At 36.0% G+C, this 25839-nt stretch overlaps 1 protein-coding gene across 3 annotated transcripts in view; it reads left to right on the top strand.

The window, feature by feature from the left end:
• The window catches only part of Mdga2 (MAM domain containing glycosylphosphatidylinositol anchor 2), a 765137-nt gene that overhangs the window by 406974 nt on the left and 332324 nt on the right, over positions 1 to 25839 (top strand). For 2 of the 3 annotated variants that reach the window (XM_005376849.2, XM_013510341.1), the window contains one exon: positions 594 to 768. In XM_005376849.2, the coding sequence (XP_005376906.1) occupies positions 594 to 768 (175 nt within the window). The remainder of the gene's footprint in view (positions 1 to 593; positions 769 to 25839) is intronic. The other variant, XM_013510342.1, reaches the window with a different exon arrangement.

The raw sequence follows: 25839 nt of genomic DNA on the forward strand, positions 1-25839 counted from the left end.
GTAAAGTGAATTCTAATTATCAAAATAGACAAATCACTTGTAGGCTTATTAAAGCAAAGCTATTGAAGGAAAAAAGATATCTTTTAAGAACCAGGTGTATACAATTATACAGAATCTCAATAAGCCATTGTGATAATATGCCTGAAGTATCCAAATTAAATAGGAAATTTAAAATAAAATAATGAAACACCTCCAAAAAGAAATGAGAGTCTACCTAGAGTACAAAATATCTTGCAAAGTTCGAAAAATGTGGAAGACAACTTCGAATGCTCCACAAAAAGAAAAGAACCCGTTTCTAATGTACTGCTGATATTTAACTCGCTTTCTGCTAGACTTCATGTTACTGTCCACACTGATCAGACTATTGATGGATCCTTTGCAATTGAAGCTGAATCACACGTACTATTTGATGGTGATGTTTCCATTTCATTGTTATACTTCAGTTCTGTATAGATTTTTAGAATCAATCCCAGTAACTTGACAGGAAAGACAATGCAGTAGCTTGGAAAGCAAACTTCAAATGAGTAACTGCGATTTGATTTTCCTGTGGGGAAACCAAACTAAAGTAACCATCTCTGTCGATGCTTGCTCAGATCAGGTGGACCAAAACAGCAGGAAGTGCCTCTGACAGATTCCAAGATTCCAGTGTCTTCAATGAGACTCTGCGGATTACAAACATTCAGCGCCATCAAGGAGGCCGGTATTACTGTAAAGCGGAGAATGGCCTGGGGTCTCCAGCAATAAAGTCAATCAGAGTGGACGTGTACTGTAAGTAAATGTCCCAAAGCCATGGCTCTGCCCAACATGGGTTTCTTCTGTCCCCATCTTCTATGATTTTCTTAAAATGTAGAATTCTGTCTGATGGAGAATGAGAAACTTATTCAGCCTAGTACGTGTTTCTCTGTCCAACTATGATTTTCTCAAAAATAATAAAAGTCTCTCCAGTGGACAATGAAAAATGTATCCGATAATCATAGCTATTTTAATACATTTCTAAGGAAAGAAATCATCATTAGAAATGTTCATACTTTACGATGAAATAATACATTATAGAACATGTACAAACCACATTGGTACTAAGGTTAAGACGTATCGCTGTTAATGCTGCCGATAGCATAATGTTTAATGTATATACGCTTTCCCTTTCAATTTCCGTGAGGAAAGGGTCATATACGTGGACTCTGAACTTGTGTTTGTTCATCCTACCTATGTCTGATTACAGCTACACACCTGTATTTTTAAATGCATATCATATTTGAAAGGAAATTTATCTAAATTAGTAAGTGACCAAAGATCTCTGTGTAGAGTCTGTCTTTGATGCAGCCCTGACAAAGGTAGCCAGCACCAAGCCTAGGCCCCGTAGTGCCACCTAGAAAGTGTTGCTTGACTTTTCTGTTAGTGGTATTCTGGCTTGCATTTCCTACATTTCATTCTTGTTAATTATACTTAAATTCTTCTTGGTTTCCTTGCTTCTTTTGCCACCAAATCAAGGGCTTCCTTTCAGTTTTGTCTTTTGCATGGATTTATATATCAGGTTTTTTTTTTTAATCAATGCCTATTAATTCAACAGCATAGTGGATCCTGTTTATTTGGGCATGTTTAGTACATGTAATTGTGTTAGTACATGTCGCAGACTTTGGTCTTCAAAACCCCAGTTTCCCTGCTTATCTTCTTTCCCCCTTCCTGTTCTCTAGTAGGTCTCTCCTCTACTGTTACATAACCTAATTTTAATTTTATTAAAGACTCCACATAGGACAGAAAATATCCAATATTTGTCTCTCTGACTGCGGGTTATGTCACTTAATGTAACAGTTCGATCCATTTCCCTGAAAATGATGTTGTTGCATTCTTCTTTCACACTGAGTACTATTCCTTTTGATATCTGCACCAGATTTTCGACTCGTATTTTTTGACATTCCTTTATTTTTTTTTTATTTTAAAGTGAATGAAAGAAATAAGCTCTGTATCATTTCTAATTTTTTTTTTCTTTTTATTCTCTTTAATAGCTTGCTCAATCTTTCATTCTTACATCTGGTAATCTAAGCAACTTCATTGAAGATAACTGACATTCCTTTCATTTTAAGTCTCCTTCAAAGGAGTATTTTTCCTCTCCTTACAGTAATTCAGACTTATGTAAAAAGGGAAAAGTTTCTGTTTTTCTTCTCCTCCCTATTTCTTTCTGTGCAGGACAGGTGTTGAGTAGTTAGGAAGGGTGTGCACAGTCTACTCATCAGAACCTGCAGTGAGTATCCTTTAGTAATTGAGGCAAGCAGGAACCGGAAGACAGCAGCATTTGCAATTCAAATTCTATATTCAGATACTGTGCTCCCTCCTGCACAGGACAGAGGTTCATATTCCATTCTCTCCTTCATTGTCCAGCCCCTAGGAACTGCCCCCCTGGTATAATTTAGGTGCCATTAGCCCATGTGCCCTTTGTCCCTGTCACCTGACTGCACGTGGCCATTTCTGTATAAATCTGAGCCGTGGTGAAGTCCCTGTCCTCCACATATTTCCAGTAATTTTCTTCATGTATAATTTCACATCAAACTAAGTTTGGTTTAATGAATCATTTCAATACTATAACCTTCTAGAGTATAAACCTCTGATTTTTGTAGTTGTTCTTGTAGCTTAGGTCATTTCATTTTAGAATATATACCTCTTCGATACCTTAAAATCAATTTTAGAATCTAAAAGGTTCTAAAGATGAATAGGTTGATTCTTCTTCTGTTTTGGTGAATTTTGTCAGCAAAACTTGATATAACATAGTTTGTTAGTAAAATATAACTGGAAATAACTTGAAGAAAAAGATGGAAAAAATCTTATGCTCTTACTTTACCCCATTTTGCCTGAGTAATTACGTTGTGCTCAGAAAATGTACCTGAGTAGGGAACAAATCTACCCAGCCTGCTGGGTAGGTTATATACAGATGGTTGATGTGCTGTTTTGTCTGTCAAAAGTCTTGAGAGATCAGAAACACATTTCCCACAAGTTTTGACTAAGAGATCATGATCTGCATTGCTGCCATAGCAGGTTTGATAGTAATAAAAAATAATTGTATTGCCGAGTTAAAATTAAAATACAAATGGAGGAAATCACACTTCAGAGACTTCAAAAATCATCTCTCTTTTGCCTTAAAGCTTTGTGAGTACTTTTCTGCATCACTTTACTCTTTTGTATCCTCATTTCTGTTATTGTTCAGACCGCTTTATACCTAAGTTCGTATGACACAACTTACTGGAAGGAAAACACTGTTTCCGCTATTTTCCCAGCCCTTTCAGTCTCTTAAAGTTTTTATCTTCCTCCTTGCAGCCACGCCTGGAGACACGAGCTCTGTCCCCTTCTGTTTTGAGATCCAGTGGCATTTTCCCCAAGGGCTTTCAATCTGATCTTGATAAACATTTTGTTCTATGTCACTTATGTGAAATATCACGGTGATGACACCACATTCAAACATTATTTTCAGTACTGTTTTGGTGGCTAGCATTTGTTAGAAAGCTATCTAAAATTATATTATTTGAGAAAATAATATGTTAAATTTTGGACTGTATTGAGAAGATGTGACATTTCTCTAATATTAATTTTCTAGAGGATCCCTTCAACCCCAGGGAAGATCTTTCTAATAGGGGGATCCAGACATATTTTTACACAATCATGGCTATTCATGAAGGCTTCATTGAGTAAATAAACTTCTTTAGATGACAAATGTTTAAGCATGCTTTGACTGATATGAATACTTCACAGTAGGGACAACTAAACCTCTCTGAAGAATCCATGTGTTCTATATGTAGCCTTGACTGAAAACTAGTGCCTTTAGTTTGAAGTATACTTATAATTTAAAACATTCTCTTGCATTATTAAGAAGAACATGACTAACATATTCCTGACATGTTTAAATCTGGTAAATTTGGTGTCTACGTTGTATTATAATACATGAAGTATATCTCTGCTTGGATTTTGTTTGGATATTGGGCTGCTTGGTTGAATAGATGATCACCTTATACACTATCAACAAGTGAACAACTACATTAGGTTTTGTGCTTGAACTATTATAGGACATGCTAAAGTAAGAAGACAGTTTGTTCTGTTTCAACTCATGGTTTTAGAGTCCTCACCTTCACTGTGGATTTCTATTACTTTTTCTAAACTAGTTCCACATGGGAACTGGTATTAACCTCTGTAGAACTTGGAAGACATTGATGGGTATAGAATAACAAATACAACCAAACAAACCAATCCACAGTAAGGATTATGTGTACAACACCGAGCTGAGGCAGACTGTGACTTGGATTTAACAGCAACAAGAAGAAAATGATAATAATGTTAGAATTTGGCCTTGCTTCCTTTGTGATAAATTGTCTCCACAAACTACCCTGTATTAATGTCTAATTAATATATAACATATGTGTTAGTATTATACCATCCATATTCTTTGAGAGTTTTTATAATACTGAAAATGGGTGTCTCTCATTAAATCTCATGTTCTGATCATAAGATTTTTAGAGCTAAAAGGAACTTAAAATAAAATGTAATACTAACTACTCATTATTTTGCTGAGGAAATTTTGTTCTAGAAGACAAACTTGCTGTAATGGTTCCTGGTACAAAATGGGGTATATTTTTCAAGATAGATACTTTGAAATATTAATAAAAGGTTATTATCATTTTGATCACTTTAGATAGGTTTATGACTTTGCATTAGTAATTTTTCCAACTAACTTTCTAAAACTTTTATAAAGTAGAAAAAAATCAGAATATATGGATTATATAAATGACCTACCAATTGCACATGTCCTATTATTTTGATAAAGGATACAGTTTGAGGAACTAGAATATCAATGTTCTTCAATTTATAGGACATAATATCTTATATTTTTAAGAATTGTAAAGCAGTTCAAGAGTTCTATGAGATATAATCTTATAATGAAAGTAGATTTACAGACTAATGGATTTTATTTTATTTTATTTTTGTTTTTTTTTTGAGACAGGGTATCACTATGCAGTTCAGACTTTGTAACCCTGGCTGGTCTCGAACTTGCAACGATCCTCCTGCCTAAGCCTCCCCGGTGCTGGAATTACAGGCGTGCACCACCACGCCCAGCTCAGACTAGTAGATTTTAGATCACATAATGATTTCAAACTTTTTCTAAAATTTGATCTCTTCATTTGAACCAATATTTCTATTCAAAACCTAACAAAATTCTTCTTCTGATGAGAAATAGTTTCATAGCATCTAACAATTAATACTGATATGTTTATTAGATATAAATTCTGTTCTATGGAATCCTACTGTTTTCAGCATATGCATTCCTCATCGCCTCCCCCTCTCCCCAAAAGAACAGGCTAAAACAGTAGTAAATGGAAAAAACAACAGGAACAATGGTATAAATGTCACATATCAATAAAGATAGAAAGACTAGGAGAGCAGCTGACAGGAAAACAATTTTGAAGAATCAAATCAAGGAATGGTTACTGCTTTGCATACCAAAGAAATCTTAAATCACACAGGTCAGTGTACAGACAGAATTAGGCGTACTCATGTTCTAGAAAGCTTGAAAAGAGTAATGAACAGGGCCACCAGATTGCCTCTTAGATGGAGGATGTAATTGACTCTGAAAGGAAAAGAAATGGTCAGAATTCTAAAAAACCAGTGTTATGTTATGCAACCAGATCTTCTACACATTCACAGAACCCTGTACCCAGTCCAGGCAATTTCCTCATCCGTCTTCCAAGAGGTCTAGAAATGCACATTTTCTGAGCAGCTGAAAAACAATACAGAGTAACCTGAAGTCATTTAAAAGAAGAACATGCTATGGTTAAATCAGGGTCATTAAGTAAAAGTGTGTAGTCTGATCTCAGTCCTTGGTCACAATTGGTTCTGAGAATACGAGTGATGAGGTTTAATGTCACATAGGCAGGAGATTGGATGATTATTTTCTGGGAAAACTGACAAAGCCTCAAAAAAGAGCTACAGAACCCTAAAACTGGGAATGTTGGTGAAATAAGCCAGTTAATACTTTCAAACTGAGCTACCAGTAAATTCTTCTGTTGGTGATTCTTAGATATAAATTTATAACCTAATAACCAGATGGCTGTAATATTATTCTAGCCAGAAACAGAGAAATTAAAACAAAATGGGATAAAAAGAATACAGGAATCAAAAAATTTCCAGGAAGTTAAAATACAATGTTAAATATGATTATTGGTATTTATAGTTAATATTCTTAGAAAAGGGGACAAATTGGATTTATGTAACAAAGTAGGAAAAATATTAACAAGAATTTTGAGAGAATATCAAAGAAAATTCTTTAAATTTTTTTACAGATAAAAGAATGAAAACATCTTAACAAACACACATACATTCAGAAAATAGCATAAAAAATATATAAGCAATACAGAATCTCAGACAAGGTGATAGGAAATTAACAATGGTCGTTGTATTACATATTGATATCTTCAGTTTGGGTACTCAGATACACAAATATAGATATGCAAGATTGATCATACACTTAAACATTCACTGTTCCTTTCAACACAGCAATAAAAGTCAGTAGTACACTACGTTAGCTACCCTGTGTGTGTGTGTGTGTGTGTATGTATATATATATATATATATATTTTTTCCCTTTTCCCTCATCCCAGCTGTTCTTTCCTCTTGAGCAGTTTCCTTCCCTTTCACAATGTCTATTATACCTTCTAGATTTTATTTACTCTTTCAGGTTCTTACACTAGTGAGACAATACGGTGTTTATACATGCAGGTCTGGTTTATTTCACTTATAAGTGTGGTCTCTAGTTGTGTCCATTTTCCTATGAAAGCCTTGAGATTATCTTTCTTTATAGCTAAAATATTAAAAATTAAAACATAAAAATCACTGGAAGGAATAGAAGATGAACTTGAAATCTTAGAGTAAAACAAAATCTAACAATCAAAATTACATTACATGACAAAAAGAAGAAAAGAAAATTAGATCAGTTTAGCTGATCTAATATTTGAATAATAAGAACTTGAACGTCAGAATTTTAAAAACATAAAATTTTCAATTCAGAAAATCTGCCATCATTGTCAGACATATATTTTCATTTAGGAAATAGTCATAGGTGCCTACTGCAATGAAATAAATAAAATCCATCAGGGCATGTCCACATCAAATTATAATACATTAGGAAACAAAATGAGGACCATATACATTTCCAAAGAATGATTAGCTTTTTTAATGTGCTCACATATAAAATATTAGGTATCAAAATGTCACAAATTTTCTCAATAGGAACACAGAGACTAGAAAACTGTTGAGCATGACTTGACATTCTGATCTATTCAATTTTTAACCTAGATTTTTCTGGATAGTCAGATTTTTCTTCTCAAGTATCAAAGAAGGAAGATAGTTTTAGATCTATGAAGATTTAAAAACAGTTTTCCCTGCACCTTTGCTCCTATGCCCTTGACCAGAGAACCATCCTCCTCTCTAGGGAAACACCGTCCTCTTCGTCAGAGTAGGCGACTTGGGCAGCAACACACATGTAGCAGAAAGGAGAAAGGGGACAGCGTGCTGCCAACCAGGTGTCAGCCCCATCAAACCTGGAGTTCAAGAGGATGACAGGTGTCCCAGCCAGATGGCCCACGTAAAATGCATCAGGCACAGAAGGTTAAATATTGCATGGTTTCTCTTATATGAGAAACTCAAAGAATAAATAATTTAAAGAATGAAATAAAAAATAGATGATAAGAAATAGGGAGACAAACTCTGTGGAGACAGGAAGGGATTCTGGGGATGGAGGGAGACAAGGGCAGGGAGAGAAGAGGAAGTAGAGAAGATCAAGATGCGATGTGGATACTTAACAGTTCCCCAGGATGAATGCACTCTGTGTGTCACAGACATAGACTAATTTTAAAGAGAGGTAAGTAGAGCAGATTGTTTCTAGAAGAAAAGGGAATGTCTTCAGGAAAGAGATGTGACTCCTGATTTATTTGTCTTTTCACAGAAGAATTTTACATTTCTCACTGAACACTTAATAGTCTGGACACTGGTGCATACATGTGAGTACACAAAATGCACCAGCTGTTAACGAAGGCGAAAAGAAGATGTACGAAATGAAGTCTAGTCAGTGTAGACAAGGCTCAGCTGTGAAGAACACTTGCATAGCCAGGGTAATATCAGCACTTTATCTTACAAAAAGCAAGCTATGAAGATGGGGAGGGTGGAAGAAGACTAATACAAAAGAGTGAAAGTGTCTCCCATGGAGAGAATCGGTAAGACAATGTAAAAACAAGAATACACAAAACAAAAGCTTAAAAACACTACTAAAGACAAATCTATCAATAGTATTTCAACATTTTGGAATATGACAACAGGAAAACCAAATATGAATACTAACAGATGCATTGCAAAAGGTCACCTCTGAGTATTGGAAATAACCTGAAGTTGTTGTAGGCATAATTACTTAATATTTTAAAATAGTTGATTCATAAGTAGTTCTTGTAAAATTTATAAACATAGATTTAAAGACTTTTACCTTGGAAGTTATTACTATTAAGTTACTAGATGTCACAACTAATTCTATTATAAACTTTATCAGAAGATTTTTGTCAATTCTAAATCTTAAGGCTAGATTTATATTTTTATTTTTCTTATTTGTGAAAATTGATGTTCTTTGACATTTAGCATCACATTTTGTTCAATTTCTTTAAGAATTGATCTTTCTTGATATTTGACTGTAAAAAAATGTATGGAAAATACTTTATAAGCAAAGAAGAGGCAATTGCATAGGAAATTTTGCACATTCTCATAACTAAATATTCTCCAAAATGGTTTAGTATAACTCCATTACCATTTGTTGACATGTTGTTTAAAATGAAACATTTTGGGGCTGGGGATTTAGCTCAGTGGCACAGCGCCTGCCTGGCAAGCTCAAGGTCATGAGTTCAATTCCCAGTACCGGAGAAAAACAAAAACAAAAACAAAAACAAAAACAAAACAAAAAAAATGAAACATTTTAGAAATACTTTGACTCCTATTTTCATTTAGTAAATTTGAGTAGCTACTCACAATATACTTCTGCTGATTTATCTGAGGTTTAAAAATGATGTATTAAATAATTTGTACCTTCATGAGCTTGAACCACTTAAAGAAACAAAGTTAGTTATATATTTCATGTAAGGGGGATACAAATGTTAAGTAACAAGGCAATAAAAATAAAGCAACACGAAGTGAAATGTACCAATGGCACAGAAAATAAAATCCCAGGAACTGAAGGTTACTGTAGTCTCAGAGCATGAGAGAAGCGGTGTTTACATCCCAGTTTGAAGTAAGCAGGGTTTTGTTGTTACTGTTTTTGTTTGGTCTTTGCTTTTTGTGGTACTGGGGATTGAACTCAGGGTTTCCACACTGAGCTACCTCCTCAACCCATTTTTATTTTCTTTTTATTTTGAGATAGATTTTCCCTAAGTTATCCAGCCTGGGCTGAAGTTTCAGATCCTCCTTCCCAGGCTCCCCAGATAGTACTGGAATTGTAGGTTGTGTCATAAATGAGGAGTTTCTGAACTCCATTTATCAAGGACATTTATCTTGCAAACAGCCTAGGACAGTAGAGATCGTGTCTTTTCTTCAGGGCAGAGAGTGTGTGTATAACCAGACCAGTATAATGAAAACAATATCTTCCTGAGGGGCGCGGATTAAGAGAGTTTTCTACCAGGCTCTTTGTAGGGTGTGAAGTTTTCTAAACTCAAAGTTCTTAAACTGTACAGTGTTACAAACAGGCTGTGTTCACAGCAGCAACTTGGGCTGCTCAGATTATCCTCATGAAAACTGAAGGGGAAGGAGAACCTATGAAAACGTGAAACTTTTATTTCCATCTGAGACTTCACTAACGAAGTACTTGTCTCTAATCCAGGTGTCTCCATATCTCCACCAGCGTCCATGAGACTATGGCAAGCTAATATGTTAGGCAATAAAGAGGAACAGTGTGAGACCCCTCACAGTTCTTGACAGTGTAGGGTTTAAAATGAGCTGGAGAGAAGACCTAAGGTATTTTTCAGTGAAGGAGAAGTTTGATTACATGCATAGGAAGGAGAATAAAGGAACATTTGAAGAAACAGTGGTTAAGATGGAGGGTTTATGGAGGAAGAAGAGATTAATTTGAAAGGTGGGCTGTTAAATTGTGTTCAACTATTTCTGCCAGCTTTTTTTAGCTCGTATGAATGATGACCTGCCATTTATAGGACATCATAAAGTCAAAAAATTGTGATTTTTGTGACTCCTGGTTTACTGATGAGAATTAGCCTTCTAAGGAGCAGTTACCACTCTTCGAGACCCTAAAAGCTGTCTATATAAAAAAAAAATAGGTTCTGAATTTTGAAATTCGCATGTCCAAATATATGTGTCACCTTAAGATTCTCAAGGACATTTAAACAATTTTCTTATACTGTGTTCAGCTAATTCATTCAGTTATTCCCAGCCATGACTCTGTTACCTGTAGGCTAATAGAGGTCATACTACTTTAAAGGTTAGAGTTTGATTAAAACTTATTTTTTAAGTCAAAAAGAAATTAGATCAGAGGTGTTAGCTTAATAAGTTTCCATGCATGCAGACACCGGTCACACATCAGACAAATCTTTTCCGATATCCATTAAACTTTTTGTAAGGATTCTAATTTCTACAATATATCCCCTACTTTAATTTTACTTAGGTAGATCCCTGCATTTCCTTATATTCAGAACAAGCAGTGATTTTATTTTGGGTCCTTGTCTGTAAGATTTATTATAATTTTATCTGAGAAATTCGTGGGAGATGAAGATAGCATCTTACCAGTTTATTCTACAAACCCAATTTATCTATGTTGGAATTACAATTCCAACTCTTAGAATTATAACTGCAGAGATAAAGATACTGACAAGGAGGTTTAAGTTTTTTTTTCAAAACAGGACTCATCAATATGACTTCTAGACAGTAAAATTTGGGAAAGAACTAGAATAACTGCTGGAGATTTGGAAGTAGGATAAACCTGGAGGAAAACTTATCGCCTCAGTCAATCCCATCATGCATAATTTCTCTCACTCACCACTCACCCTCCCAAAGCAGCAGCCCTGGGTTTAGAAAATCTCAATAACGTTTGATGTGATAATTACAATGCTTATTAAAATGGGTGGCTGTCGTGCTAATTACCCCATTAATAAAATTCAAGACGGGACTGTACAATTGTTTGTATGCTACAAATGAACAATGCTTGTTTATCAGTGTTATTTACTAGTGGGACACACTACTAATTGATCTAATTCCCAAATAGTATTAGAATTCATAATAATAGAGCTTAATGAAGAAGCAAACCTCTTTTATACTTTTCTTTTGCTTTTTATTCAGAAGACATAAGGGGAGAGTTCTTTTTAACCCTGTGTTGCCTCGTCTCTGTGAAACTGTTTATTATCCAGTCACTATTGGTCAAAGGCACCCTCCTAAGACATATTCACAGAGCACCTAGTGGAATCTTTCCTTCGTCCTCAGAGAAGCGGTCAGAATGGTAACCAGCAGCTTCCCCGTAGTTGCTCTGAGCCTGTTCCTCCTGCCTCGAGGTAGTGTGCCTGACTCTGAACACCCCTGACTTTCCAGCCTCCTAATTCTAACCACCTGATTCTGAACATTCCCTCTCTTTTGGACTGGGTGGCCACTTGTAATTAGTCTCTCTCAATTGTCGATGTTAATTGAGGACTCGCTGTATGCAAAACACTTTTCTGGAAGCTCTGGTGAGAGATAAAACAAAAAAACCCATGGCCTTTGCCCTAAAGAAAGTTTATAATGAGATGGAGATTTGCAAAAATATAGACATAAAGAGCTTGGTTAAAAATTAGACTCCTGAGTCTAAAAATTAGTTTGCCTGTTAAAAGTACTAACATAAAAGTAGTACCAAAAGTGACATTAATTAGAAAACCCTCCTACATAACATATTAAAGAATTCAAGAAGTGGATATAATTATCACATCAGTGTATATTTAATTTCTAGGTTATTACCTGGATAAAAACCTATCAATTGCTGAGCAAAATGATTAACTGAAAGGTTGCCATGTTTTGCACAAAGGTTGAAGACTGTTCTTATAAGCATCAAAGTTTATATTTTTGCCGTTATTACTAACAGAGAAAAGAAAATGTGTGCATTGAATTTTAGAGAAGGTACTCTGAAAATATTATGAATAATTTTCAGAAGGCAGTCATTTTCAAGAGGTAAACTGACCAATTAAATGGACTAAGGGCCCTTTGGAGAATGCACCATAGGATGTGCGGAGTTCCTCAGCCAATAGCAAAGTGAAAACCAGACACTGCTACTGACGCAACCAGAGGAGCACGCTGGCATCTGTGCTTCTCTTCTGCAGCCGGTGTTTGCAGCCCTGAGGAGCTTCCCCAGCAGCTGTCACCCGCTATCAACTCTGTGCGGTAGCCATGTCTAATTTTTAAAAAGAAGAAAGGGGGGAGATGGATATCTTTGGTTCAAATAAAGTGGTCTAGTAAAATGGGTTATATCTAAAAATACATATGAGGATGCTTAATGTGATTTGTTTTCATATCTTTTTTTAAGAGCTGAATATATTTGTTGGGGAAAGAAAGCTTCTATCAGAGAGAGAGACAGAGAGAGAGAGAGAGAGAGAGAGGGAGGGAGGGAGGGAGAGATGGAAGGGGTCTGGAATGGATTGTCCCGTTTTGATATTCTTTTTTTTAAAATGTAGCAAATTCTGAATCACACAGAAATAAAAGTTTCAACCATAACCTAATGCTTACCTAAATATGTAGCACTTGAGGCTATTACATCACTATTGATGTATTCAGAATGCATTATGTCATCTAATTTAAAATTATCACAGTCCCAAGCAAACCTTAGGACCTTTAATTCAAAGGCATGGTCTGTACTATACTATGCATCAGGTCAAATACTTTAAAATATCAGATGATGACAAGATCCTCATAAAGAGAAAATCTCCTATTAGATTTATGCAAGATAAGCTCCTTCCAATTAAGATGATTTCTACATCCTCCTTTTAGAGTAAGAAATTTTTTGGTGTCTTACTTTATTTCTCTGACAATTGAAGAAAATTACTTTTGGCAAGGCCATCGGAGGCAACATCTGATCCTGCCTGGCTACTTGCTACTTCTCAGTTCCTGAAACACACTGCTGTGATTGAACATGAAATACTGAAGTGTCTCAAATGCAACTTCCTTTCACTCTCTTAAACTGAAGGTGAAATGACAACATCCACGTCCTAGTCAGGGGCATGGCTGAGTTTTGATTCCTGGTCACTTGAGTTTCACTCAAGGTGTCAACGCTCATGTGTCAGGAGGCAGCGCTGAGCAGGGATGCGATTGTGACATCCAGGGGGCTGTGAGCCGGGACAACCAAAGAGTTTAATTTCATATATTTTCAGATGTCCTCTCCTTGCAGTTATATTCTAATGAAGAAGGGAAGCTCTACAGACTTTTAGAAATATTTTCCCATTTTCAGAAGAAGTGAAGTTAGAAGGCAAGAGTTCCCTATTTTTGTTTTGTTTTGATTTTTGAGACAGGCTGCCTTGAATTCTAGATCCTCCTGCCTGAGCCTTCTTACTGCTGGCATCACAGACAGGTGCTATCACACCCACCTCACAAATTCTCTTTTTCCGCTATCTTAGACCACTCCATCGTCATTGCACAGTTCACATTTCACATTTTTGTCCCTGGAAACAAGCCTCTCAGAAAACCTTTCCTCCAGTAAGCTTTTGCTTGCCTCCATTTCCCTGTAAAGTGGTACCTCCGTTCAGGAACTTAATTTGTCCCATGATTCTGGAAAAAAGGGAGCATTCCTGTTCATCACTTGATGCAGAGTTCACGAAAACAAAATTTTACCAAATGTTTCAGCTTGCTAACCAACTGTTCCCAAAGAGAAGTGTTTGCTCGGGAGTGAACTACCACTGCCTGCCACTGTCAGATCATCTCCCTTAAAATAATTCAGCGCTCATCACAGTACTGTGACTGAAATTTCGCTGTTTGTTTTGCACCTTTTGGTGATATATATGTTTTTTTTTTATTTTAAAGGGAAAAAAGATAAACATAGCAATAAAACCGAGTTTCAAACAGGTTAGTAAGACAGTTACAATAGTTGATACGTTTCATATCATTGTCTTTGTAATAGTTATTCAGAGTAGAAGATACAGGCACGATATCTTGTCCATACAATATCAGCACAAATCTTTCTTTTTAATGAACTAAGAGAAATTAGCTGTATAACTATCCTAACTGTCTTGTGTACACATAAATGTATTTTTCCTAAATAAAAAAAGTCCCCCCTAATTACTTTATCTCCTGTTCTGTTAAATTTAATTCCTCATCCTCCCAAAGCAACACCTGCAAGCTCTTCCTTCCTGACCCAGGCGTGCCAGCTGTTCTTGGCCCGTCTGCACCCTGGGTGGCAGTGCTGTGCTTTGCTCCTCTGTGCATCTTCTTTCGCATCCGTCCTACCTTTCTCAGTTATTTGCCAGTGACTTCAGCTTGCTTTCCAGATTTCCCACTGGCTCCCCTGAGCTTGGGATCATCTGACTCTTTATGTTCCAAGTGCACAGTGTCTTTTAGGAAGCCTTGAGGTCATTTTAGGATTTCAAGTTTTTCTTTTTTGGTTTTTTTCTGGTACCAGGAATCGAACTCACGACCTTGCACTTGCCAGGCAGGCACTGTGCCGCTGAGCTAAATCCCCAGCCCCAGGATTTCAAGTTTTTCTGACAGACAAAGGTTATGTGGAACATAACTGTTTTTGTAACATCCTCGGCAAAGTCTGGAACACTAAAGATGAAGACAGTCATTACTGTCTCACTATGTCCACATCCTGAGACATGTCAAACAGAAAGTGGAATAAAATAATTTGACAACCAGGCTCCCGTCACACAAGGAACATTTGTTGTTGAAAAGGCCACACATGCCAAGTGTGCCTCCAAATGGGCTATGGAAAAATTTCTTTTTCAGGGCTATTTGCGACTTCACAGCTGTATGGAAGGAGCTGTGTGATTCTATGTAGTTTTATTCAAGGCACTGTGGACATGTATTACCAGTTACTGCACATGCTGACCAGAATTATGTAATGATTCGTGCCTACAAATTTTGCTTCTCTGAAAGTCATCGACCGTCGCATTGTGGTGCGAGGGGATGCTGCGCGACGCTGAGGCGACCTGCTCCTGGGCGACAGACAGGGCTCCGAGTACCCGCTGCGGCACACGTGCCATCCATTCGCAACCGCTGACTTAGTACATTCCTTCAAGGGATTCTTTGGAAACCTTTTTATACTACATGATGGCAATTTTCATGCCTGAGATTAGTGCAAATATTAACAAGTAACTAAATTCCAAAACACTCCTGTTTACCACAAAATTCAAGATCCTGATAGTAACATTTCTTACCTTAAAATCGTTTAGCTTAGACTAGATCACGGTCCAGCCTAGTCAACGTAACAGACAGAGATAGACAGGATGGCTTATTCAGCAAATATTAATTTCTCAGGTTTTGGAGGCTGGAAGTTGCAGGTCAGGGACTGGCAGACACGTTGTCTGGAAAGGGAACACTTCCTGATTTGCAGATAGCTGTGCTGTCCTCTTGCTGTGTCTGCAAGTGTGGAGTGTCTTAGAGCTGATAGCAAGGGCTTGTGTCTCTTATAAGGTCACTGGACCAATTCACACAAGCTCCCCTTTTATAACCTGGTTGCCTTCAAAGTCCCACTTGAAATACTGTCTCACTGGCAGATAGGAATGCAGCATAGGAACTTTTGTGAAATATGTTGAGTCTGTAGCAGCAGTGAAAGCTTATTGTTATGTATTATAAAAATGCCCTCATTGCATATTATGACAAATTAACCGAGTTAAGAGTATTAAGTAAGAAAATAAAAATAGATATGACTGACTTGTTAGGTATAGTTAATTTTCAGTTAGTGCCACACTATATATGAAGATAGTTGGGGTAATCTCTTTAAGTTGAATAGATTTTAAAAACTATACTTTTATTGCTTTTTTCTGCTTTCACTGCTATTATATATCAATATTACCACTCCTTATTTATCTGTTGCAATATATTTAATTAGTAACTACTGTTTTACTCAATGTATTTTCAAAAGCTTTGGAACTCAAGGGAAAGTTGTTTAGTTTATTCTAAGATAATCTCAGTTTTCTCTAAAAAAGACTAAAACTAGAAGATATTTTTATGAATGTAATTTTCTTATAAATTAAATGTTTACAAAGTCATTATATAAGGGACTCCTTATTTTCAGAACTATTCCTTATAAGACTAATAATATTCAGTGATATGTGTATAAATATATATATACATATATACACATATACTGAATCTCAAAATAGGATACATAAGAAAATGTCATGAAGAGTAGGCTCATGATATTAATAATTAATCATTGAACTAGATAACTTGCTGCTATTTGCTATTGGATGATTTTTATTTTAAATGCAACTCTTCTTTCTCTCTCTTTCTTTCTTTCTTTCTTTCTTTCTTTCTTTCTTTCTTTCTTTCTTTCTTTCTTTCTTTCTTTCTTTCTTTCTTTCTTTCTTCCTGTCATTTTTGGCCAGGGTGGGAACTGGGAAAAGAATTCCCAGCTTCCTTCCACACGCTGAATGCTCACTCTCCCACTTACCCACACTCCCAGCTCCCAAATGCAGCTTTTGTTATTTTCCTTTACTGGGCATGGCTTCCAATGTTTCTCCGTAATTGTTTGCAGGTCTCAGGCACCTAAGAGATAAGCTGCAGATTGAAGCAAATATGTAATCTGCTTATGAGTTCTACACCTGCCTTCCTGACTTCAGACTATCAGGGACAGTCCAAAGCGCACTTTACATCCTTGATAAAATAGCATTTCAGATTGTTGTGCTAGACACATAACAAATGTCAATACACTATTAGAACTTAGCACTCCTTACATGATTTTAACTTTTCCAAATAATCAGTTTACTTACTGATCTGAATACCAAAAGAAATCCTAATATGAAAATAGCTAAACTCTGTAAATGTAAGTCCATATAAATTCTTTATCATTTTTAGGGGGCCCAATGAAATCAGGTTATTAAATACATCCAACAGAAAGATTCTGTAGATGATGAACTTTAATTTCATCCAATTTTAACATGAAATATTTTCAGGAGATTACAATTTTTAATTAATTTGAGGATTTAAAAGTGTTTCTTGGAGACTTACTATTTTTCTAATTCATAGTTGAATCGCAATATTATCATTTTAACAATTTTTGGTACAAGAGGGTGGTTTTGTTTTTGTTTTCAATTTTTTTTTTGTTTTTAATTTCAGTTTTTGGTGTTTTGGTTTTTTTCCGGTATGGGGAATCAAACTCATGACCTCGCGCTTGCCAGGCAGGCACTGTGCCACTGAGCTAAATCCCCAGCCCCCTTTTTTTTTTGATTCTTTGAGACAACATTTTGCTATGTAGCTCAGGCTGGTCTTGAACTCACTGCATAGCCCAGACTGCCCCAAACTCTTGACACTCCTCTTGTCTCAGCTTCCTGAGTGCTGGGGTTGCAGGTATGCACCACTGTCACCGGCAGGATGCTTTTCATGGTAGGTCAATAAATGTCAAAATTATTGCCAACAACGTTGGAAGCTCAAAGAAAGAAAAATAATCATTGACACTTGAAGTCTAAGTAACGTGCACACGAGAAGGATACAATTGAAGTTTAATGGAGATTTTTACCTCACTGGTTTAAATAGAATATATACTGTTACCCTAGTAACCATAGTTTACCCTAGTAACTATAGTTTAATGCTGAGGAAAGAAAAAGTTAGAATCTGTCATATATGTCAAATATAATGTATGCTCAAAGTTATCTTTAACTGAAAAAAACATTGCAGTGAAAAATTGCTATTAATACTTCTCAAAACATTCCCCCTACCTGTAGACACTCTAATCATCCCACCATTCTTGGCATTTTCTGAAGCAGTTCTGGAAGTCTTCTTTGTGATTGTCTTTAGTTGCACTGTCCTAGGTGTAACGGTAACTTGAATTAATTCAAAATATATACATTTCATGGTCATTTTAACTTTGGAGAAGAACTAGAGGTCCCACTATGCCAGATCTGGTGAATAAAGTGGATGAGGACATACTATAGTGCTTTTACAAACCTGATTTCATGTGGCATGACACTCAGAAAAAGCATTTACAGTATTTGATCATATCTTATAAAGAAACTCATGAAAGAGAATGTTCAGAGTTGCTTCAGAAAGCGACAAGAACAATAAATGTGTATGATAAATGTGTATGAAGCAAGGGGAAAATTTTTGAGGAAGATTGACAGCAACGTGTCTTTTAATACATTTTTAAAAGTTAATCATTCTCTGTATTTTTATCATTTCTTCTTCAGTCATTTCACGATCATTCCAGAATAGTTAAAATAAGTAGGAAAGTAGTATCGATTGTAAAGGAAAACATGAACAATGCATTTTGCTTTCCTTCTGCCTTTAACAGCTGAATGGTTCGGGTCTTTTATGAAATCTCTTTAAACTCAGAATTTTGTATTGTTTAAACTTTTAGAACAACAGCAACATCCTTAGAAAGTTGGACTGTGGAGGGAGAAGGAAGGAGAAAGAAAAGGAAGAAGGGAGAATGAGAGAGAGAGGGAAGGAGAGAGAATGAGACAGACAGAGAGAGAGGGAGAGAGAGAGAGAGATTCACTTAATTACCTAATTGTAGTAATACTAGGATAACTTAAAACATTTCTTATCTGTGTGTCATCCCTTTATCGAATTTACAGTTTGGCAGTATAGGTTTGATAGTATAGTTTTATTGAGTTTCTGAATTACTATGAGCTACTTTCCTTATTCCATCAGACCCAACTCTGCCTATTTTGAAACTGTGCTTTCTAAAGAGAACCAACAGGCCAGTTAACCTAGCTGAATGAGAACTCCTCAGTACTTCCTTTTCTGCAAAGAAATGATCCCAAGATTAGTATTTTTTAAAATGCCAAGGACTTTCAAGCCTGGATGATACAAAAAGGAAAAACGGTAAATCAAACTGGGTGAATTAGCTGAATTTCCTCATCAGAAATGTACTGAGGACTGAATGTTACCTATTGAATATACATATATAAACCAATTTACTTTGAAATTACAGTTTAGAAATCCTTTACTATTGGTAATTCAGACAAAGCTAAATGAAAAATTAATGCCTTGCATTCTTCTTGATGAACTTGAGACTGAAACTTCAATATCTTTTGCTGTTTTTTTCAGTCGCATTTGTTTCTCAAAATAATTGAAAGTGTTAGTGCTGTGTCTAGAAATTCTTTCCTTTAAATGTCAGCTCTATTACCAGAATATGCCTTTGCAATCTGGGATAAAATATAGTCTAATGGAAGCAGAAATTTGCAAAATATCTTGAAAATTTTGGTTCGCTCCTTTGAGACACAGTATTCTGTGCAAGGGAGTGTTAGTAATTGTCCTGCACAGATTCCAAGAAATATCTTCTGCCATGTGTACTAGTGGATAAACAGCCAACTCCTGCATTTAGGTGAGTCAAATCATACTGATCACTTTTTGACAGACACCAAAATTAAGTTAAGAGCCTGTTTAAACAACTGTTTTCTTATTCCTGTCTTCTATTACTCTAGGACATTTAAAATAATTTCATAATATATAACTAATGACAAATACCATTTTTAGAGGGTAGGTGAATGTGCTATTATACCACAGGCAGCAAAACAACTACATATTTGTCATGCTCTGAGCTCTAGCTTTTCTGTGAATCCAGACACATCATAGTTTTCTATCACTTGTGGGTTCCTCACATTCTAACTAGTAGATTTCTGCCTGCTTCCATGTGAGAGAGCCAGTGTATGGAGCCCTTTACATTCCTTGTCTCATTTAACACATTCCCCTGTCAAAGAAATATCAGGATGCCCACCACTTATTATTTTAAGCTTTACATTGGGAGGTTGAAGATAAACAGAAGAACGTATTCTACACCCTCAAAGAGCTCATGGGAAACTGAAATAAAGTTTAAATAGTGAGGTTTATATAGTGACATGGTTTAACATCCCTGGCTCTGTGACCGATGAGTCTAATTATTAATTTGACTTGAACTAGCTACGAGACAATACTTGACATTCCAGATATTAAAATAGTTGTTAATGGTATGGTCCCTACTGCACAGTGTGGTTACAAGAACTAAATGAATTAATATAATAATAAGTTACATGAAGTGTCCATATGTTTTTTCTGCTGTTCCTCTTGTTGTTACTACAATGCTTTCTGCTACCACTATGGAAAAATACTGTTACTTGAGATTACTGGAAACTTACTCTGCCAGAGAGGACTGGGAAAGGTTTCAAAAAAAAAACCAAGATAATACTTGAGGTGAGCCTTGAAATCTGATTAGAATTTCAATAAAGGATTTAAAAATTCTGTGCTTGAAAATTTTAAACAGTGCAATGCTATCTTGCAACAGGTTGAACTGTTCAGCTGAGACATTTAACAGCTACAAATGACTGAAAATATTCTATGAAATAATACTTCTATACTATGTGTTGTTATAGCTAAATTCAACATAGAATTTTACAGTGAACTCTAAGCAGTACATCTGGTGATCTCTCCATATTCATTTCTATACCTCTTGCCAAAGAATTTGAAACACAAATCTTTCTCTTCTATCTGTCACAGCTTCTCTTGGTCTGTCTCACACTTATCTGCACTGGGATTGTCATTGCTTTGCTCTTATTATAATCATTATTTGCAGAAATTTTCCATTTATGCATAGTTCAGATTTTAAGAGCAGAGGCCTCCTTAATTGCATGGCTGAGGTGCTTACCTTCCCCAGTGTACTCAGTCAGGTACAAACAGTGGGTTCCTCATTATCTGGGCTGGCTTTTCTCATTTCCATGAGCTGTCATTATCCTCCACCTTGATGAGCATCTGTTTTTCTGCCTTGTGTTCACTCCCTGTGTCCATCACAGGGGGTTTAATTTCCTCAGTTCTGACTCTGGAAAAGGAAGCTAAAATGGACATTACTACATATCTCTGACTGCAGTGCATCTTGAGGTTTACTGCTGAACTATGAGGTGTCCCTTAATTGTGAAGTTTATCTAGTAGATTAAAAACAGGCCAACAAATATCAACCTGTTATTAGTAGGTATTATTCAGGAAGTATTTATATTATTCTTCCTTTTGTAACCTTGTTTTTGGAGGGTCATTTTCTAGTTAAGAGTGCAGGGTGAAAAACTAGTTAATACATATCTTATTTAAATAAAAATGTTAAACTATAGATGTGACAGCTGAAGCACTGAAAAACCTCAGGATTATTCTAGATGTCCTTTTCTATTCGTTGGTTCTATAAGACTTAGTGATAATGTTTCCAGCAATATATCTGTATCTATATCAATACTGTTTCTATAGAGAAATACATACATAAATATATATTTGGACTCAGAGTTAACGTTTTATAAGGAAAGCAAACTTTTGCTACATTGAAATAGATGGTAACTTTTTCTTGGATCTATAAGAATACAGAAGAAATTTTAGTGCTAAAGGAGAAAACCGACAGACAGATATGAGGGTGAGGGGTATATGATGGTAGCTAAATTCAGATGATACACCTGTTTTTAAACTTCTAAAATATTTTTTAAACATTAAATTGAAAACTACCCACCTTCCCTAAGTCAAAGATAACAGTCTTTAGGGCAAGCCTTGACCAGGTGCATTTTGGAACAGTTAAGTGAATGACGGAGTCCCAAGAAACATTTTATATGAAAGAAAAAGCTGTACTAACTGACCCCTAATTGTATTGTTCCAAATGAGGTAGTATAAAAGATTGCATACTTGGTGCACATACAAGTCTCCTGCACTGGACTTTCTACTGTATTACCACGGCCAGCCATAGCTGTATTCAACTGTGGATGTGGAAATAAAGTTGATTTAGATATTTCCATACTCAACCACATATTCCCCTCACTGGGAAGATTTCTGTGGATACAATTCATTTTATTAAAGGGGAAAATGAAAGAAAAATATTAAAAACTTTTTATGAAGGCATGATTTCTGAACATTATTAGACCAAATGTGATATCATGGAGATAGTAAGCTCACAGAGATGTGCTTTTTAAAATACAGTCAAAGGTATTTTAAGGATTGTGTCACTCTGAGAACTTTAACCTTATAGTCAAGTTAATCTGTGAAGCTACTTACTGAATTTGCTGATATTTATATATTGCCACTAGAGATCAGGAGAAAAATTCCAAAGGACACATGCCTGGAGAGCAGACGTGTTAATAAGAGAGAACATGTCCTGACTGCCTGCTATTTCAGCCCACAGGACGGACAGGCCCTTTCACCCACATAATTAATTTTGACCTGGTTTTCTGCCTTGGGAGGCTGTGTGTATTGATGTCAGTGAAACCAGCTACACAGTCTCGCTCGTTTTCCACTGCAGTGTTGCACAAAGGGTCATTAGGCTCCAACTCCTACATGAGCAAAGTGGCCATTTCAGTCACTACAGGGAAACACAGAAGATGATGCGTCGGAAACTGTCACACAGGATTAACTGTGGCATCATTTTGAGTACAGTGACAGGTCCGACTGACATGCATTTATGTTGGCCTGTTTTCCTTTTTTGGTAAATACAAAAGCCCAAAACCTGATGGCTTCTATAACATGGTGTCACTATCCTACAGCTAAAGCCACAGATAAATGAGAGCGATGATGGGGCTTGGCAGATAAGTACAACTCTGGAGAGGTAATTGAAAGAATGACATTTTACTAGGGTGTTGGAACACAACCTCATTATGTCTTTTTATTACTATGCGGAGGTGCCTCCTTGGCGTTAATTATCACTATGTTTGTGAGAGGCACCACCATGAACGATTCCAGACATAACCAATCCATCTCCTACCTGACAGAACAATGGACTACTCCTTGAGCCTCTGCTCTTCAGACATGTCATGTATCTGAGTTCTGACTCATGGAGGGAGGTTAAATATAAGCAGAAACCCAATGGCTATTTATATGATTTAGGAAACAATTCTAGAGTTAAAATTAAATACTTGTGGTATAATGGTGCAAGCATGGTTTAAATCATCAAACCTAAAAATTAATGATAGCATTTTTGTTTAAGAGGCAATGAGGGTGAAGAAAACTAGCTGGATTCTATCTCACTGTTACATTAGGGAGAATAGAAATGACAGCCAACTCGGGGTCAGCAGCAGTGGTTGCCAAAAAAATAATAGCTTTCACCTTTTTCTTGTGATGGTGATGCTTCTCAAGAACAGGTAGTTGAACCTGATCTATTCCACTGCTCCAGAGCAACACCCTCATTATTCTTTGTCAAATCATTCTAGGAGAAATTGCTGCACAGAGGAACAATCTGATGGCCCTGAACTGTCCCTGGGCCCTGGGGGACTGCTACAGGAGCATTGGCACTTATGCATAAATGTGTGTGTTTGTGAACTAGGATGTTTGAGCTTGTGTTTGTGAGTGTGTACACACATGAATGGGTAAGAAGTGAAGAAGAGGACGAAGAAGACATGCAAAAGAGAAAAAAAAAGAGATCAGGGCTGTAAACTCAACTCGACCTGAAAGAGCTGTGGGTGGTCCCATCTTCTAGTCTTTAACTGAAAACACCTGAAATAAGTGAGCAGGCTCCACCAACAGCAGCTAAAGTTCTTGTTTCTAAGACTTGCTTAGATTACCAGGTGGGAAGTGCCTGGTTAGGGTAAGCGAGTATCCATAAGCATAAACACTACAGATGTGTGCTGCACTTACCTGAGGCACAGTAATTTTTGTAAATAAATATCCATTTGCTACATGACCAAGGTCACTATCAAGAATTATGTGTGGGTTTTTATTTGGAGAGAGTATCTGAGGATTTGTTGATCTTGCCCTGTCATGTTGGAAATGTATCTTTTGTAACCATCTTTTAGAAATGTGTAGAAGTAGTTCACTTTTGTTCTTTTTAATTTTACTCCTAGAAATGTTTTTATGTTTCTTAGTCCAGTTTATACTCTTTCCATAGGAGTTGTGTATTTGGCTTAAAATAACAAACATCTGTTATGTCTTGGGGTGTGTGTGTCGGGAATCCTGTCATGGCTTTAACTAGGTCCTCCTACTAGGACTTCACTGAAGCTGTCATCGTGTTGTCAGCTGGGGCTGTAGTCGTTTCAAAGTCTGACAGCAGGAAGATTCATTTCCAGGCTCACTCACAGAATTGTTGGCAGGCTTCACGTCTCCCTGGCTGTTCTCCAGGGACAGAAGATCTTTCTCATGTGGCAGCTCACTATATCGTAACGAGCTTCCCTTAGAGAAAGCTAGAGAGCACAAGTGAGTCCTGAAGAAGAAAATCAGGGCATTGCAATGCAACCTTTAAAGTGAAATCCTACCTCTCTTGATGTATTCTGTTAGAAGTGTCAGTAGGTCCATCCCATACAAAAGGACCGGAATACCTGAACAAGCAATTCATTGGAAGTCATTATAGAAGCTACTTATAATGCATGGTGTAATACAACTAGTGGCTTTATCCAGAAAGAAAAATTAAAGAAAGAACCTCTACAGATTCTGGATTCTTGATTCCTGAGTCATTATTCCTGAGTCATTATAAAATATAGGAATACTTTTTATTTTCAGATTGTTTCTGATTTCTTATTTTCACATAAGGAGATGATCTTGTAATTTCTTGAAACTCATAGGAACACAGAAAATGTAGAGTAGAAGGATCAACACATACCCACACCAATTCACATTCCACTTTAATAATAAAATATGGTCCATGTAGTTGAAATCGTGTATGTTACCATACTTTCCTGGGGATGAGTGATATCTTGACTTTGGTTGTTTTCCTTCCAATGCATTCATCTGTAATTTTACAGTGTATATATGCTATTAATGATATTTTATTATATTGCTTGTTTTAAAATTCCTTTTAATGTTTTGTCTGCTTTGTGCCCTCCCAAGGATATATGCTAAAGATGATTGGGACAAGCATTGTTCATAATAAAGAAAAATTAACAATTTAAAGGAGGATATAATGAACATATCCGTTAATAGCAATATATATATATATATATATATATATATATATAGTGGTATATTACCAACGTTAAATATTACACTCGTTGGAAAGCAATAAACTAGAGTCACATGTTAATGTAGATTCATCTCATAAGCATTAAGTCAAAGAAAATATTTTTCATAATATATACTTTCACCTGACTAATTTTGAAGTAACTCAGTGCAATTCTGAATTACTTGCTAAAATGTGTGTAAAGAACTATTTCTGAAACTAAACATATATAATCCCATACACTATTGTTCTCTAATTTAACAAATATTTATGTGGGGGTTAAACAGAACATTTTTGAAAAATCTCATGAAAGTTTTAATTTGCATTTCTTGAATGAGTAATGATGTTGAACATTTTTTCATATGTTTATTTGCCACTTGTATTTCTTCATCTAAGAAGTATAAATTCATCTCAGATGCCCATTTCTGAATTGGGTCTTTGAATTTTTGGGCCTGAGTTTTTTCAATTCTGCACATGTTCTAGATGGAAGTCCTTTGTCTGAGGGACAGTTGGCTAAAATTTTTTCCCAATTTGTGGGTTGTCCTTTTACTCTGCAAGTGATTTCTTTAGATATGCAAAAACATTTCAGTGACATGAGATCACAGTTGTTGATTCTTTGAAGAATTTTCCATACAGTTTAGGTTTTGTTCATGAACTCTCTGCCTACACCTATGCCTTCAAGATTTTTACCTACTTTCTTCAAGTAGATTTAATGTTTGTTTTAATATTTAGATCTTTAAGCCATTTTGACTTTATTTTGGTGCATGGTGAAAGACATGGGTCTAGTTTTA

The sequence above is a fragment of the Chinchilla lanigera genome, unplaced genomic scaffold (genome assembly GCF_000276665.1).
Source record: "Chinchilla lanigera isolate Chin_1 unplaced genomic scaffold, ChiLan1.0 scaffold00008, whole genome shotgun sequence".
Taxonomy (NCBI): domain Eukaryota; kingdom Metazoa; phylum Chordata; class Mammalia; order Rodentia; family Chinchillidae; genus Chinchilla; species Chinchilla lanigera.